This window comes from Bos indicus, chromosome 5 (genome assembly GCF_029378745.1).
Source record: "Bos indicus isolate NIAB-ARS_2022 breed Sahiwal x Tharparkar chromosome 5, NIAB-ARS_B.indTharparkar_mat_pri_1.0, whole genome shotgun sequence".
Taxonomy (NCBI): Eukaryota; Metazoa; Chordata; class Mammalia; order Artiodactyla; family Bovidae; genus Bos; species Bos indicus.
The window spans coordinates 44,968,121-44,986,599 of record NC_091764.1 but is presented as its reverse complement, the minus strand read 5'-3'; the positions used below and the strand labels follow the sequence as shown (position 1 = coordinate 44,986,599).

General features: G+C 40.1%; 1 protein-coding gene across 2 annotated transcripts in view; it reads right to left on the bottom strand.

Annotated features, from left to right (window-relative positions):
• The window catches only part of CPM (carboxypeptidase M), an 80,299-nt gene extending 62,171 nt beyond the window's left edge, over positions 1–18,128 (bottom strand). For both annotated transcript variants that reach the window (XM_019960849.2, XM_019960847.2), the window contains exons 1-2: positions 18,066–18,128; positions 17,609–17,771 (exon numbers count right to left, since the gene is read on the bottom strand). In XM_019960849.2, the coding sequence (XP_019816408.1) occupies positions 17,609–17,768 (160 nt within the window). In that variant the 5' untranslated portion in view covers positions 17,769–17,771; positions 18,066–18,128. The remainder of the gene's footprint in view (positions 1–17,608; positions 17,772–18,065) is intronic.
• Between the last annotated feature and the right edge of the window lie 351 nt (positions 18,129–18,479).

Genomic DNA, 18,479 nt, shown 5'->3' with positions numbered 1-18,479 from the left:
ACTCACAAAGACACAACCTTCCTAAAACTTTGTATTTTCCAGTGAGCACAAACTAAGATAACCTAGGTGCTAAGACATATTAGAAACCATCATCAGTTCTACATAAACACATTGCTATGCATAAAATAGATAATTAATGAGAACCTACTATATATTAAGTTGGTGTAAAAGTAATTGCAGTTTTGCATTGTTGAAATTTGCTATTAAATATTAGAATACGTTCTTTTTTTTTTTTTTAATCATTTATTTATTTTAATTTGGCTGCACTGGGTTTTAGTTGCTGCATGCGGGATCTAGCTCCTTGTCTAGGGATCGAACCCAGGCCCCCTGCATTGGGAGCACAGAGTCTTAGCCACTGGACCATCAGGGAAGTCCCTGGAATACATTCTCAAGCGTAATGTGGTTATGCCATATAGTATTTTCATGCACATTTCTCATTTTCTGATTTTTTTGCTAAGGACTTATTACTTTCTATTTTATATTTATTTTAGACTATTGAAACGATGTTAGACAAAAAGCAAATTCAAGCGATTTTTTTTTTTTTTTTAACAAGTTCAAAATGGGTCATAGAGCAGTAGAGACAACTCACAACATTAACAATGTATTTGATCCAGGAACTGCTAACGAATGTACAGTGCAGTGGTTGGTCAAGAAGTCTGCAGAGAGACGAGAGCTTTGAAGATGAGGTGCATAGTGGCTGGTCATCGGAAGTTGACAGCAACCAATAGAGAGGATCATTGAAGCCGATCCTCTCCCAACTATATGAGAAGATACTGAAGAACTCAACGGTCGACCATTCTACGGCTGTGTGGCATTTGAAGTACATTGGAAAGGTGAAAAAGCTTGATAAGTGGTGCTTCATGAGCTGACCACAAATCAAAAAAAAATCATCCTTTTGAAGTGTCATCTTCTCTTATTCCTCACAACAATGAACCACTTTTAGATTGGATTGTGATATATAACGAACAGTGGAATGTATGACAACTAGTGATTACCAGCTCAATGGCTGGACCAAGAAGAAGCTCCAAAGCACTTCCCAAAGCCAAACTTGTACCAAAAAAGGTCATGGTCACTGTTTCGTGGTCTGCTGCTGGTCTGATCCCCTACAGCTTTTTGAATCCTGGTGAAATCATTACATCTGAGAAGTACGCTCAGCAAATTGATGAGATGCATCGAAAACTGCAATGCCTGTAGCTGTCACTGGTCAACAGAAAGGGCCCAATTCTTCTCCACAAGGCCAAACTGCATGTCTTACAACCAGCGCTTCAAAAGTTGAATGAATTGGGTTATGAAGTTTTGCCTCATCTGCTGTATTCATCTGACCTCTCACCAAATAACTACACACTTCTTCGAGCATCTCAACAACTTTTTGCAGGGAAACAATATCACAACCAGCAGGAGTCAGAAAATGCTTTCTAAGAGCTTATGGAATCCAAAAGCATGGATTTTTATGCTATAGGAATAAACAAACTTATTTCTCATTGGCAAAAATGTACTGATTGTAATGGTTCCTATTTTGATTAATAAAGATGTGTTCGAGCCTAGTTATGATGATTTAAAATTCATGGTCTGAACTGCAATTACTTTATACCAACGTATTAGCAGAGGGAACTCTACTCAGTGCTCTGTGGTGACCCAAATGGGAAGCAAATCCAAAAAAGAGGGAATATGTGTATACATAGACCTGATTCACTTTGCTGTAGAGCAGAAACTAACACAACATTGTAAAGCAACTATACTCCAATAAAAATTAATTTAAAAAGAAAAAAACCCAGGAAACCACCGTCAATTCTTTATCCTTCACTGTGTATGAGGGCAGCATTCAGTGCCCCAGATGCTGCTTGCAGTACACTCTCACCCTACCCCTTACTCCAGTCTGTTTTCTCCATTCATTTTACCAAGAATTCCTACCCTGTCACCTGTCTGCCTGGGAATAGTCAAAGCTTTGTCCAATTATCAGCTTCCCTGATAAACCTTTCTCGACTTTCCCAAGCACCCTGGATACCAGGCCTTTCAACATTTACAGCCCTGTTATGGTACTTTTCCAGAGAAGGCAATGGCACCCCACTCCACTACTCTTGCCTGGAAAATCCCATGGACGGAGGAGCATGGTAGGCTACAGTCCATGAGGTCGCTAAGAGTTGGACACGACTGAGAGACTTCACTTTGACTTTTCACTTTCATGCATTGGAGAAGGAAATGGCAACCCACTCCAGTGTTCTTGCCTGGAGAATCCCAGGGACGGGGGAGCCTGGTGGGCTGCCATCTATGGGGTCGCACAGGGTCGGACACGACTGATGTGACTTAGCAGCAGCAGCAGCATGGTACTTTTCCTATTAAGGTGACTAGGTGTAAGGCCCCGGCCCTAGTTCCTAAAGAGAAAGGTCCAGGTTCTTTGCAGCCTCCCGCCAAGGTTCTGATAGACAACAGGAGGGCAATAAATCAATTGTTGACTGAGTATATAAACGAATTACTGGAAGACACATTTGGATTATTAACCCAAATCTATCAGTTACCAAGACACAATTTTGGATCAGTTCCTTCATCTATGGAATCTGTTTGTTCTCAGCTCTAAGACAGGCATGTAAATAACTTAGAGCTTTTGTATAGCTTAAGTGAGGAAAATCTGCAAAGGGCCTAGCAGAGTGCCTGGCACATGACAGGTATGTAGTAAACAGCAGCTGCATGTCTTGCATTTTCTCACCCTTGCTGTTCCTACTCAATAACTTGCTAGAAAATGAGACCAAGATTAAGTTCCCTCTCTGTGCTGCTACACAACACTTGAAAAGTTTGAGTGGTTGTAGAGTTGACTCTAAAACAACACAGGGGTCAGGAGTGCCAAGCCTCTGAACAATCAAAAGTCTTCTTTGTAATTTAGTCAGTCCTTTGTATCTGTGGCTCCTTAGAGGATTCAACCAACTGCAGATCATGTAGTTGGTAGTATTTACTGTTAAAAAAAAAAAAATCCACAGTGGACTCACGCAGTTCAAGCTCATGATATTCAAGGGTCAACTATATTTCATGATAACTCCATGAGTTATATACATATATATTATATATATATGTATATATATAAATAGAAAGTGTTTCTATCTTGTGCATGGTTGGTAGGCACATACCTTGGTACAGCCACTATAAAAAATGGTATGGAATTTCCCCTCCCCACCCCCCAAATTAAAATTATATCTACCATGAAGAAAAAGTAAAGTGAAAGTGTTACTCACTCAGTCATGTCCAACTCTTTTGTGACCCCATGGGCTGTAGCCTGCCAGGCTCCTCTGTTCGTGGGGATTCTCCAGGCAAGAACACTGGAGTGGGTTGCCACTCCCTTCTTCAGGGGGTCTTCCTGAGCCAGGGACTGAACCCAGGTCTCCTGTACTGCAGGTAGATTCTTTACTGTCTGAGCCACAGGGAAGCCCCAATAACTACCATATCACCCAGCAATTCCACTTCTGGGTATTTACTTGAAGGAAACAGAATCAGTATCTCCAAGAGGTATCTTCACCCCCAAGTTCAAACAGTAGTAGTCATAATAGCCAAAACATGGAAACAACTTAAACGTCCACAGATGGATGAATGATAGAGAAAATGTGGTATGCACATAGAACGGAATTTTATTCAGCCATAAAAGAGAAGGAAATCTTGCCACCTGTGACAGCATGGAGGAAATGAGGGCATTATGCTAAGTGAACTAAGACACAGCTATGATCTGACTTATATGTGGAATCTGAAAAAGCTGGACTCACAGAAACAGAGTGGATTGGTGGTTGCCAGAGGCTGGGAAGCAGGGGAAATGGGGAGGTGTTGATCAAGGGAAACAAACTTCCAGTTATAAATTCTGGGGACTTAACAGACAGTACAATGACTACAGGCTTTTCCGATGGCTCAGCAATAAAGAATCCGTGTGCAATACAGGAGATCTGGGTTCAATCCTTGGGTCAGGAAGATCCCCTGGAGTAGGAAATGGCAACCCACTCCAGTATTCTTGCCTGGAAAATTCCATGGACAGAGGAACCTGGTGGGTTACAGTCACATGGGGTTGAAAAAAGAGTCAGACACAAGTCAGTGACTAACACACAGTGACTATGGTGAACAATACTGTATTATATGAAGTTGCTGATCGAATGACCAGACTTAAATATTCTCACCACCACCAAAACAACATAGTATAGACGTGAGGAGGAGGAGATGTTAACTAATCTTTTTCTGATTTTATAGTACATGTGTTTCAAATTTCAAACTTACATAAAATTATACACCAATTATATCTCAATACAGTTGGGAAAAAAATTTTAAGCATCTATTCCTAGGTACTCTAACATATCTCTCTGAATTCTAGATTTAATTATTATTAAATACTTTCGGTATATAAGTCTGGCATAACTATAATTTGTCTCCAAAATGACTGATTAAAAAAAAAATCTTTGTGTGATCTGTACTCTGTGAGGGCAAAAAAGACACAATGTGCAATGCATCATTAAAATGCTTCTAGCTAAGTTGTATGATTAAAAATAAATGATCTTTTAGATTTAAATGAATAATCAGGCCCAAATATGGTACTTAAATCAGAACCCTTTATGCTGATTAATTCTGATGAACTATTCTTATTTTTGTAGATTTAATATTATGCTTTGTTGGTGCCCTGGTTTATTGGCGTGTTTCTATTTTCTCACTATTTTTCTTATTCCAGACATGGCTGTTGCACTTTACTTCTTAAAAAGAATCTTTATCATAATGCAAAATGAACTGTAAAATAATCAGAAATTTTCTGCTTAAGAAAGCAAACCTATCAGGCAGGAGTCCATAGGATGATGATGACTCTCTCTGAGTGAAGCATGAAGTCTTTCACAAGGTAGGCTAGGTCTTCCACAATCTGCCCGTCTTGCCTCCTCTCGCCCCTTCGTGCTCTCCTCTCCAGCCACATTCAACTTTTGCTCCACAGGGTCCATATGCCCCTTCACCACCAGACCTTTGAACACACTATTTATGGCCTTAACTTCCACCTTTCACCTAACTCACTTCTATCCCTCAGTTCCCCTGCCATCGAGTCCCCCAAGGTGAATCCCATCTGCATTCATTAGGATGTCTCTTCCTTCCCATGAACGTCTCAGATCATCAGCTCCATCAGGGCAGGGGACACATTTGACTTCTTACCTCTATATTTTTATGCCAGCACATGTCACAAACTATATTAAGCATTTGGTACACGTTTGCTGAATAAATTGAATGAATCTGTCCAGAGATATAGATTAACTAACGCAACTTTGGGATCTATCACTTAACTTTATGGCTGTCAGACTTCACTTATAACTGCATCCAACATGGTTGGCCAGGACCTCTGCAAGGAAAGAATTAACATAGCTGGTCTGTTTTACTCCCTCCTTGCTTATCTCGGCTGCTGCTGCTAAGTCGCTTCAGTTGTGTCTGACTCTGTGTGACCACAGAGACGGCAGCCCACCAGGCTCCTCTGTCCATGGGATTTTCCAGGCAAGAGTACTGGAGTGGGGTGCCATTGCCTTCTCCGTGCTTATCTCTAGAATACTTAAACTCATCATAATGCCCTTAACCAAATTCTGAGCACTACTCTTTCAATGTTCTCTAATTAATGATGCTATTCTGTACCCGCAAGACAAAGGGTCAGTATATACCAGCCTAAAGCATTTGTTTAAAGTAAACAGTAGTATTCATAATGGGTACCTGGTATTTAGTGTGGGTATGTGTCCTGGCTGGTCACGATAGTCATGTGACCAGCTCCTGTGAAGAACTCTGGGCCTCCAAGACTCGAGTGGGCTTCTGTGAGTGGAGACAGACTTCAGGTTGGAGAGAAGCATGCATCTGTGCAACCCTCACTGAGAACAGGTAAGCCCATGCTGACTTCTGTAGTTTTTGCTGCTGCTGCTGCTGCTGCTAAGTCACTTCAGTCGTGTCCGACTCTGCACAACCCCATAGACAGCAGCCCACCAGGCTCCCCCATCCCTGGGATTCTCCAGGCAAAATGTATCATTATTCTGCTGTGCCTGCACTGTGTCTTTTGCTTCATTAATCCTGGCTATGAATATGACTTTGTAGAGTCACGGGTCCTTTGGCAATTTACTAGTGGGTGGTCATGGGACCCCAACTTCTACTTCTTGAACTGCTGCCCTTTCGAGATGTCTATGATACTGCTTTTCATCTTTTTCCTACTTCATTGCTGATTTTTTTCCTATCTCCTTTGCTGGCTTCTATCTCTATCAGACTCAAAAGATTACAGTATCCTACAGCTCTATTCTGGCCCTCTTTTATCTCTATTCTCGTTAGATTTTTTTTTTAATCACATAGGTTTCAATGCCATCTACATGTTGATGACTCTTAAGTTTATTTCTATAGTCAAAACTTTCCTCCAAACTCCACCTATACATCTGTCTACTGGACATTCCCACTGGATATCTTTTAAGGATTTCAAATTTCTAAAATCTGTCTAAATCAGAGCTCTTTGTTTCAACCAAAACTTGTCCTTTTCTAGTGTTTTCTACCTTGGTAAATAATACCTTAGACACTTAGCTGCCCAAGCTGGAAACCTGAAAGTCATCCTGGATCTTTTATTGTTCCCTGATCCCTGCCCACTCTCTTCCAATCCATTAGCAAGTATTGTTGGTTTTATTTCCAAAGCAAATCTCTAATCCCTCCACTTCTCTCCATTTCTAATACAGCATCTTCATCCAAAACACCACCGTTAACCAGTGCCTGGATTACTATAACTGAATTATTTTCCCTCCGTCTATACTTTCCCCTTTCTAATTAACTCTCTACTCATCAGACAGCAGCAGAGGACGAGATGGTTAGATAGCACCACTGACTCAATGGATATGAATCTGAGCAAACTCCAGGAGACAGTGAAAGACAGGGAAGGCTGGCGTGCTCTAGTTCACAGGGATGCAAAGAGTCAGACACGACTTAGCGACTCAACCACAGCAACAGCAGCCGAAGTCACAATTTTTCTAAACCCACATCAGATGACATCATTTTGATTAAAACTGTTCAGTAGTTTCCTGTTATTATCAGAAGAGCATTCAAGCTCTCCTTCTTTGAATTCATGTGCCAGGCACTCTATGGACTGTCCCCTGCACCCCTCTCCAGCCACGCCCACTACTATTCTCCCCCTGCTCGCTGTGCTCCAGCGCCACTGGCCTCGTTTCTGTTCTTGGAATACAGCAGACTCCTCTACCCTCAAAACCTCCTCTCTCTCTGCCTACCCCTACACTGTGAGCTAGAGCGTGCTGCTGAATCTGAAGACACAGTCTGTACATTTAGAAGTATACGTTCCTAAAACTCAGAAGATGACCAGGCCCAACTAAATGCTTGTTAAGGCTAGAATGTGGTATTTCCAAATTTGTCTGTTTTTTTCATAAACAGAAAGGAATTTACTGGTAACAAATGATAACCCTGCCAGGCTTATCTCTAGGACAGCAAGATTATTCAGTCTATAAGAGTAAGTGTGTTCCTCAACTGAGCAACCTGCATCTCAGCTTTAACTCCACACACATTTGGTATTATCCGTGGTGGTTTGCTGGTTTAGTTGCCAAGTTGTTGTCTGACTCGTGCGACCCCATGGACTATAGCCCTCGAGATTCCTCTGTCCATGGGATTCTCCAGGCAAGAATACTGGAGTGGGTTGCCATTTGGTATTATTATAAATATAATATAAAGGGTGCTGCAGTCGTGTCCAACTCTGTGCGACCCCACAGACGGCAGCCCACCAGGCTCCCCCATCCCTGGGATTCTCCAGGCAAGAGTACCGGAGTGGGGTGTCATTGCCTTCTCCAATGCATGAAAGTGAAAAGTAAAAGGGAAGTCGCTCAGTCGTGTCTGACTCTTAGCAACCCCATGGACTAGAGCCCACCAGGCTCCTCTGTCCATGGGATTTTCCAGGCAAGAGTACCGGAGTGGGGTGCCATTGCCTTCTCCAGTATTATTACCAAGGTGCAAATATATTTAATTATTAAAATAATGGGGAAACTTCTGTGGAAGTGCTCCATGTTAAAATGATCTATACTCTCCACACATCCCCACTTTCCATGCTGTTTACTTTCACAAGAGTAAACAGGCCCCGTAAAAGAATTTTAATGGGCGGGCTTGACTGAGTTACCAATGAACAAGAGAATGAATATTTAATAGGGATTAAAAAATCAAAGATGCTTTCAACCTTCAATCTGTTGACCTCTGTATTTCCAAAACCTGTACATCTTAAATCTGTAAAGCATTGCTGAGTTTGGAAGGAAAAAAAAGACTCTTAACATTAAGAGATTCCAAGTACCTGCTTAACATTTGTGTGTGTGTGGCGGGGAGGGGGGCGGCGGGTGGAGAGGTCCTTTCTCTTTTTTTTACATTTTCTAAATATACTTGAATTATTTTTGCACTGTTCAAATAAAACCAGGGATATTTACTTAAACTCTTCTTAATGGAAAGGGGTCTGTGTGTGTATCTCTTGTATTTACTCTCTTAACACATGTTTGGTTAGTGTCTGGGGGGCTGAGGGGAGAGGCGGACAAAACCCCTTTAGGTTGGCAGTGAACAGTTCAGTTATCCGCCTTACTGCCTGAAGGACACTAACGTCCCTACTGCCTCCTCCCACACGCCAGTGACTCACTGTGGGTCCTCCATTACCACTACTCCAAGTTATACTATTTTACTGTAGTTTGAGCAAAATACTTTACATGGCCAGGAAACAATTCATTTTCTTGACACTTATGGGTACATACTACATACTATATAATGTTGCATAAAGTTACATATAGTATGTGTAACTACATAAATGTCTATAAAGTATACATAAAAATAAACATCTTACATACATACACATAGCATACTATATACTATACTGTATAAAAGTGTATTTACATTAAAGTTTCCTTTACAGTGCATGGAAAAACTCTTCAGCTGTGACCCTCAGAGCGCCTGTCACATACAATCAGCGCATATTTGGGACTATGATACACAGATGAGCAAAAGCCCTGCCCTCCAGGTGCAATATAGACAGAGGGGCTGGAAGATGCTCAGGAAGAGTCTACCTCTGCCCAAGCGTCTAAAGAAACGCTTCCAGGAGGAGATGACACTTTGAATTCAGCTCAATCAACGGAATAAATGATCGAGTAGTCCCCAACACCCATTCCTGCTCCGAAAGTGCGGCAGTGTGCTCAACATTCACCTGACTACATTCCTAGTACTCCTGTGCACGCTGTTGGAAAGGGGCGCTCAGTTACATGTCGGGAGGACTGTCAGCTCAGGTGACTGTGGTCGTGCTCCTTAGTGTGGTTCTAGTTCCCGCAGAGATTTCTATCAGAGCAATTTTTAAAAACTGCGTAAACAACTCCCTGAAAGCTCTTTGTTTATACAGATTGCAGGTTTGCTTTCTTCTCCCAGACTTTGTGACAGTGCCTGCATATTTGAAGGGTTTACCCTGTTGTTAATGCCTTTATACCCCACCATGAAGGCTGTTATCTTCAGGAAGCTCTGGGGAGGTTCAGAAGCCTGAGGAGCCTAAGTCTGAGGAGCCAGTTTGAAGCCAACTTGTTTGAAGTTGGTGGCATTTTTGTGATGCCATGGAGATTAAACCTCCAGTTGAGCTTTTGATAAAGTTATGTATGTGAAAGGCCACAGACCAGAAAATGTGCACTTTTTAACCATCTGACATGCAGCAGTCCTTACAAAACAGGCATGAGAAAACATTTTTTAACGTGGAACTTATGTCTGTTTTTGTATTTTTTATTTAATGTCTGTTTATTTGCACACAAACTCAAATAAGGATTTCCTACCTTCTCAGCAAACTACTATCTTACATTGCATTGAATGACCACAGAGCTAGAAAGAATACCAATTGCTTTAAATCACCAGATAGGAAGTTCTGATTTAATCTCTTTCCCTTAACCCAAATGCATGTTGGTATTTGATATAATCTTTAAAAATTTAACTTTTTGGTAATAACCTATAAGGGAAAAGAATCTGAAATATATATACACACACACATATTTTATGTATATATAAACTAAGTCACTTTGCTGTACACCTGAAATATAACATTGTAAATCAACTATACTTCCTTTTTTTTTTACTGTAATATTCTTATCTTACTTTCTGACTTTGTATTCTTTGAGAAAGGGACACTCTAAATGCACAAAATAAAGGAAGGAAACAGGGTGAACAGCAGTTAGTTCTCAACTCTAGATTCTATTTGTCACTGTAGTGTTACCTCCAGACACACAGTTTTTTTGGTTAAGAACAGAAACCAAATACCTTTGGGACGCTGGCTACACAAACCTGAAGAGGGTCCTTTATCAGCTCTCTGCATCTGTGGTTTTCGACCAACAGTTCCAAACCCTATCAGTTGAGGCCTCTTTTCACACCCAATATTTCGCAACTCTTCTTTTATTTACTGTGTTGGCATAAAATTCACAGAAAATATTTGCCTAGGTAATTTCAAAAAGATTTATATATCAAGGAAAAAAAGAAAGCAATTTATAATAAACCATGTTATCAATATGTAAATACTTGGGCACCATCCACTCAAAGACACAATGAAAAAGATGCTTATATCAATTCTTGAGACTCACAGTGAAGGCATTTATTACAAATGCAGACTGATACAGCTGTGTGCCCACTGGTGTCAGGATTTTATGTGAAATATCTCAAAATCAGGTTCAGAGAAAAACATAATAAAATTTTCCTCAATTTACCTATAGTTACATTCCTGCAAAGTTTGTTACATATTAATATTGTGAAGGAAAATATTTTGCATTTGTAAATAAAAGAATTAGTTTTAGGTTCAGATGATGGTAAGCTTGTCTTTCACTTATGGAAGACATTAGAAAGTATGGGGGACGATTTTTCATTATGCATGACAATTCTGTATATTTGTTAACACCACCAGGAGGATGCATTATCAGCAAGGTCCCCCATCCAAAGACTTCAAAGTTATGGCCTAAACCGTCCCTCAATTTTCAAATTTTCCCCCTAGGGGGCGGTACTGCTCTTAATGAGAAACACTATTATCAACTTCAGAGATGGCATTTAGGTGGGTGGGTGTCCACAAAGTGTGCAAACCAGAACTTCAGCCTTCTCCTTTTGCCTCATAATCAAACAGTTTTGGTATAAAGAAAAAAGATTAAGTCTACACAAAAATATGGAATTCACACCGCTTTGGATGAAACTGCAAATACTGAAAAGGGGTCAAGGAGTTCTACAGAATATCACTCAGCACAAAAAACATTTAAAACAGGCCTTTCCTTGGATGATAGAGTATGCTTGTCTACTTTTTCAGAATCACAGGGATCGGGGCAACGGGAGAGGCAAGGATGTGTGGGGGAGGGGAAAGAGACAAAAAGAGAGAAAAGGTAACCGGAGAAACTTTTCTCTTCAGCAAAGTGCTTTTAAGGGTTCACTACTGGGCAAGACAGACTTGGTTCCAATCACTCTGTCATTTACTGACTATGGATGATTCATTCAATCTCAATTCTTCCCATGTGAATTGAAGGGTAATAATGGTATTTCACACTCTTGCTAGAGTGATTAGGTGAGGTGTATGTGTAAAGTGCTATAGGTAAAGAGTAAAATTCAATTAATGTCGGCTGTCACTATCCTTTAAGTTTCAAATGGCCCTAGAGTATTGGTGTTTGGATATATTTGAGATTTGGAACAAAAATTGTTCCTAGACACAAGAAGCAGAGTAAAATTCTGTTATTTTTTGGATATTCTATCTCATCCTCTTCAAATATCATCCTACAAATATGGTGGAAATCTAAATCATTTCCTTGTAAGAAAAAAAAAAAAAAAGCAGTGTCTTTAAGAAACTGAGTGGTTATAAAACAAGGCTGATATTCCTAAGATGTTTCAGAAAAGGACCTTACATTTCAAGTTAAAGAAGGGGAAAGGCTAACTCAATGTAATCTGAAATCACAAACATGTATATTACAGCTGAAATTCCTAGATTTTAATGGTCTTCTTGGTATTTAGTCCTCAATATGTCAATATTTACATCACAAAAAGCATTTTATGCAGGATCTCAAGCAAACTGGCTGTCCAATCACATTTGGGAAATGAACAGAGTGACAGAAAACTGAACGTCGTGCAAAAGTCTTAAATACAATGTTCTTTTCCGAGGGTAAATTGCTAGTCAAAATCTAGTCAAAGGCAGTAGACAACGAGAGATCTGCATACGCAAACGCAGCGCATGCCTCTTTGGGGCTGGAATCTAAGCCAATTCTAGGAAGATTTTTGAGCATATGCAATGTTATGAAGATTCCTGGCAGAGAAATTCAATACAATATCTGTTGAATGAATATAGGACAGTGAGAGTTCGTGAGGTAAATGCACGAGAAGTAAATTCTCCTTTATACTTTAAACAATCATGAAAAAATCATGGTACAGTGATCTTTCATCATCATCATCAAAACAGTCAGCATATCTACCTTCTTAGCAAATGTTAAAGTAAACAACATTGTTAACTACAGGCACTCCACCGTACAGTAGATCCCTAGGACATATTCATCCTGATGACCAAACTCTGTACCCTTTGGCAAATACTACAGAAATCTTTAAAGCCACTAATGCCTGATTTATCACTGATATAAGATTTAGAAGAGTTAAGCATACATTTCTTGTGCAATTATCAAATCAATACACTCTTAGGAAATAAGTTTGGTTACATGTATCAAATACATAAAACTGCTTTAAGTGTTGGTAATTTCCTTTTTGGAAATGTATCCTCAATAGCAGGTCTTATCCTGAACGGCAGTGCTTATGTAATACTTTACCATGATCCAGGAAGTATTCTAACCACCCAGGGTCACACTGCTACAAAATAGAGAATCTGGAATTTGAACTTGGGCCTTGTGGTTACCAAGCCTGTGTGCACTCTGACAACTTTAGTTGTTTTAGCTACAAAGATGTTCTCTATGGCATTAAATTTTATTTATTTTTAATTGAAGGATAATTGCTTTACAATATTGTGTTGGTTTCTGCCATATATCAACATGAATCAGCCATTGGTATACATATGTCCCCTCCCTTTTGAACCTCCATTTTTTTTTTTAACAACAAGAAAAGTTTAGAAACAAACTAAGTGTTCATCAGTGGGGTCTAAGTTAAACAAACAATAGTACGTCCATTGATAGGACACGTAGCAGGCATTAAAAGTTAAGTTTTAGAAAAATGTTTGCACAGGCAAGCAAGTCATTTGGCTCAGTGGGAGGGGAGAAAGACACAAAGGGCATATAGCCTTTTAAGTTTACTAAATGTTTCCTTTGGATGGTGAGATTTTAATTTTCTTCTTGGTGCTTTGTTATATCTTCCCAAATGTCTAGATGAACTTGAGTTTCTTTTGTACTCAGAAAAAAAATTGCTCATAACAAAGTTCTGTCCAGATCAGCACAGCCCAAAATGCAGTGCAAGTCATATGTAATTTAAAATGTTTTAGAAACCACAACCATGTTAACAAAATTAAAACCAGGTGAAGTTAATTTTTAAATATGTCTTATTTCACCTATATATTTAAAACATTACATTTTAACAAGGAATCAATATAAAATATTAATGGACTATTTTACTTTTTGGTATTAAAATCTTCAGAGTCACTTTTAGCTCATCTTAATTTGGTCTGGTCACATTTCAACGGCTCAATAGACAAGTGGCAACTAACTACTGTGTTGGATCTTGGCAGAAGCTTTATTTTCAGATCAAATGTGCCCAAAACATGACTCTGAAACCCTCCACTAACTACCACAATCTCCATGCAACCACATCTATGTGGAACTGCTTCCTTGATGAGAAAGATGTGCTTGAGACCTAACACTTGTCAGCTGTGTGATCTTCAGCAAGTTAATTGACTTATCTGTACCTCATTGGACCCATTCTGTAAATGACGTTAATGCCTACTTTGAGATGTTGAGATTTAAAAAACATATTAAAACACCCAATACGTGGAAAGCACTTTATAACATATTGTTATCTAATCCTTGACCTTTGCAACCTTCCTTATTCAGACAAAGGTTAGACTTAGCAAGAGGAAAGACAAGATTCTTAGAATAGATGTAGGAAATCTTATTTTAAATGGTCCTAGAACTAATCAGAGGGGATGTGAAGAGAAAAGCTGGGGAGTCTATTGATACAACAAATACATTTGTATTTTAAAGGGGGCTATCTGATGGCAGGACACAAATGGCACACTTTTCGGCTTGCTTCACAAGACTCCTTTGGCAAATATTCAAGCCACTAAACAAACATAAAAATCACTGAATATGTGCCAAACACACTCCACAAAGGGACTTAGGAATAATTAAAAAGATAGGAGAAGATAATTACAGCATTGTCATGATTTTTGCCATATATCAACATGAATCAGTCACAGGTATAATGTGTTCCCCCATTCTGAACCCCACTTCTACCCCCTCCCCACCCCTATCCCCCTGGGTTGTCCCAGAGCACTGGCTTTGGGTGCCCTGCTTCATGAATCAAATTTGCACTGGTCATCTATTTTACATACGGTAATATACTTTCAATATATGTTTCAGAATATGTTTCAACACTATTCTCTCAAATCATCCCACGCTCTCCTTGTCCTACAGACCCCAAGTCTGTTCTTTATATCTGTGTCTCTTGCTGCCCTACTGTATGTAGGACTGTCATTACCATCTTTCTAAATTCCAAATATATGTGTTAATATATAGTATTTGTGTTTCTCTTTCTGACCTGCTTCACTCTGTATAATAGACTCCAGTTTCATCCACCACATTAAAGTTGACTCAAATGTGTTATTTTTTATAGCTGAGTAATATTCCATTGTGTATATGTGCCACAGCTTGCTTATCCATTCATCTGCTGATGGACATCTAGGTTGCTTCCATGTCCTAGCTATTGTAAATAGTGCTGCAATGAACATTGGGATACATGTGTCTCTTTCAATTCTGGTTTCCTCAGGGTGTATGCCCAGCAGTGGGATTGCTGGGTCATACAGTAGTTCTAATCTCCACACTCTTCTCCACAGTGGCTGTACCAGTTTGCATTCCCACCAACAGTATAAGAGGGTTCCCTTTTCTGCACACCCTCTCCAGTATTTTTTGTAGACTTTTTGATGACAGCCATTCTGATTGGTGTGAGATGGTACCTCATTGTGGTTTTGATTTGCATTTCTCTAATAATGAATGATGTTGTGTGCAGAGCTTTTGTGTAGGTTTCAAACATTTCAAAATTAAAAACTGGAAAAATACTCAATTATAATAGAAGGCCATTAATCATGACATTTATTTTTTTGGCATCACTCTTTATAACAGAGGCCACTAGAAACTATATAGATGGCTCAAAGACGAATGACTAACAAATTAACATAATCAACATAAAATATTATATAGCAACCAATTCACACTAGCAAACCATTCAATTCATAGAAATACGTAATGAAATAATATGAACTGGGAGAAAGAAAGCAGACTATAATCCATGATCACAGCAGTGAAAATACATGTGACAGGCATTTACAAAAGCTAAAAATAAATTGGCAAGGTAGAAATATTACTTTCCCTTCTAGGTAGGTTGTCCACGTTCATAATACAAAAAAGAAAAATAAATAACACATATGGTAAATCATGTTTGCTAAGTAAGCATCTTACATCAGAGGGCAAGATGGCCAGGGAGAACTGTCCATCTAGCAAAAAGAGTACCAACAACCATACAAGGATGCCCTGGCAACCAGCTCCCAGTTACCACTGTACAGTTTAACCTCCTGCTCGGAACCCAATAGCAGATTTGGGACTTATCTTAATCAGAGTAATTATTCAGAGCATACTCAATACAAAGCTTTGACCTAAACTAGCATCATTGTATTTTTTACATGGTAATTCCCCAGTCCTTTAACTATAAGAGTGCACACAGATAAAAACAATTAAAGCTTGCTGGCTTTCATTATTGCTATAGTCTGACAGCATGCAGGGTAGATCAAAATAGCTGGTTGACATTGAGAGAGAGTCCCTGATTTTCTTGCACAAGCACTTTGTGCTTGAAAAAATAAAAGCTAACTCACTTAGTACTTAAAAATTAACAACATTCACATTGCCTTGTGGTTTAAATGATGACTGAACAATAACTCAAGTCAGCTGTGCTCTGTTTTTCCTTTATTGATATAATTAGTATTCTGAGATCTTTTAAAGTTGCTCTTCTTTACCCCTAGGGGAAAACAATTTCAAAAGGCTATATACGTATGCTGATTCAAGATATGCTTTCTCATACATTCAATCTCTATAATTTTGGATTATAGAGCAATATAGAATAATTCTGGCACCAACTCTTTAGCAATGCTGTTTAAAAACAAAGATGCCATTACACACAAGCCTAGGATTTTTCTGTTGCATTGCATATAAGCAAACTTATGGAACACTGCTTACAATATAAACCACAGCCTTAAGTTTTTGGGAAATGATTACTTCAGAATATGGTGATTAAGAGACTCCCAAATTGGCTGAAAAACACAGAGCTAAAATTCAGTTGGGGTTGAAACACACCTTATAAAGAGTTGAGATCCAAGAGACTCATGCACAGATCTTTGATTTACCACTCATTTTGCAGGACTTAAAACCAAAAGAACAGATTTGCAGATTGTTAAAGTATTATTCTGGTGTGGGGGAAAAAAAAAAAAAAAAGAGTTGAGATCCAAATTACATACACTTGACAAAACTTAAATATTTAGTCAACTGGTATGTTTTGGGGGAAGTACCAATATAAGATTAATAATACGTGGTAAAATTATTTGTCTTTTCCCCCAAATATTTAAGCCTTGAAGCAGAATGATCTGTGTGCCAATCCTGGTTATAAAACTCACTAGTGATCTGGGGTGTTCTTGGGCAAAATACTCATTTCACTATGATTCAGTTTTCCTATCTACTAAAAAATAATTAATATAACATACATTTACATGTTTATACTCAATATATGGCTTCCAAATTAAAATACAGTATTTAAATAATGAGCATGAAAATACTAGGAGCAATACCAGTCACTGCTATGGTACACTTATTATTCAGCAATTGTCTTATTCCAATGAATAATTTTTAAAACAGCATTTTAATCAGTACCAGAGTCACTTTTTTTTTTTACATAACTTTAAGCCATAGGGCTAATTATACATGATATAGAAATCTCACCAACAGAACTGAACTATTTCGAATTTAAAAGAGACTTGCAGACAGGATCCTAACAGTCTGAATCATATTTAAAGAAGCCATCAAAAAGGGAAACTTGAGATGGGTAAACAGACTTCCTTTGCAAAAGTTTATCTAGAAAACTAAAGGCTAAAATATTCATTCCAAGAAATCTGTCTGCAAAATCCAAAATCAGAACGCCATTCACGCAAAGCACTCAATGACACCGAATGACAGCGGAGACATTTAGTAAAATTCAGATCTTAGTACTCCCCTGACAAAAAGCAACGCAACTCACAAAGGGAGAAACAATCTACACGCGAGACAGTGATGGATTCGCCTGGAGCCCCTCTGAGTAGCTTCATAGAAAGGGGACAGGAAACTAAGGTATATTTGATGAATGAAAGTGAGGACTAGGGGTTTTGGAAAGTACAGGAGACGCGCCCTACCTTGTACAGATTTCCCGATACTGTGTAAGTGAGTGATAGAACTGTAGTTTTGGGCAACATTCTTCAGAAACGCTTCCATCTCTGGCTGGTGGTGGTAGCTGAAGTCCAGGGCAGCTACCGCAGGCATTAGCAGCCCTAGCCAGAGGCGGGCGCAGTCCATGTTCTAGAGATGAATAAAAATAATAAAGCTGAGCAGATAAGGCAGGCGGTGGGCTGGAGGGAAAATGTGAATGCTACTAGCTCCCGCTCTGCTCTTTAGTATCAGATCTCCCGACACTAAAGCTCGCTGCTTCCGAAAGAGGTAAAAGTTGGAAGTAACACCTTCAGGAGTTAGCGTACCCAGAGCACCGGCAGCCCCAGGTGCCCACCATCCCGTAGCCCACCCAGCCCCTCCCCACGTCCCCACCGCCAGTCAGCCGCAGCAGCTGCGCCTGACCCCGCGCGCCCCAGGCCTCACCCCTGCCCAGGCGCACACCACCGCCTGGCTGCAGCCGCTTGCCGAGACCAGACATTATAGCTGGGCCAGGGGGCGGGCGAGTTCAGGTCCCGCCCTCGACATCTAACTGACGTCGCTTTGGCCCACTCAGACACCGCGGGAGGCACTCCGGGGCGGGGTCTAGCCCGGCGACCCGGGCACCTCTGCCTGCTTCTCACCTGAGCCCGCCGGCGCCCACGCGGCGCGAGGATTCCAGGGCGCGGCGGCTTGTGCCGAGGCGTGGCAGAGCTTCCCGAAACCGAGTTACCTTGCGTGGTCTTAGTTTTTGCCGGCGCCCTAGGTTGGAAGTATCCTCACCTCGGCCACCGCTCCGTCCGATGTAGGGGTCCCCGGCGCTCCGCCCAACAGCTGCAGCAAGGGCTGGGACGGCTTCTC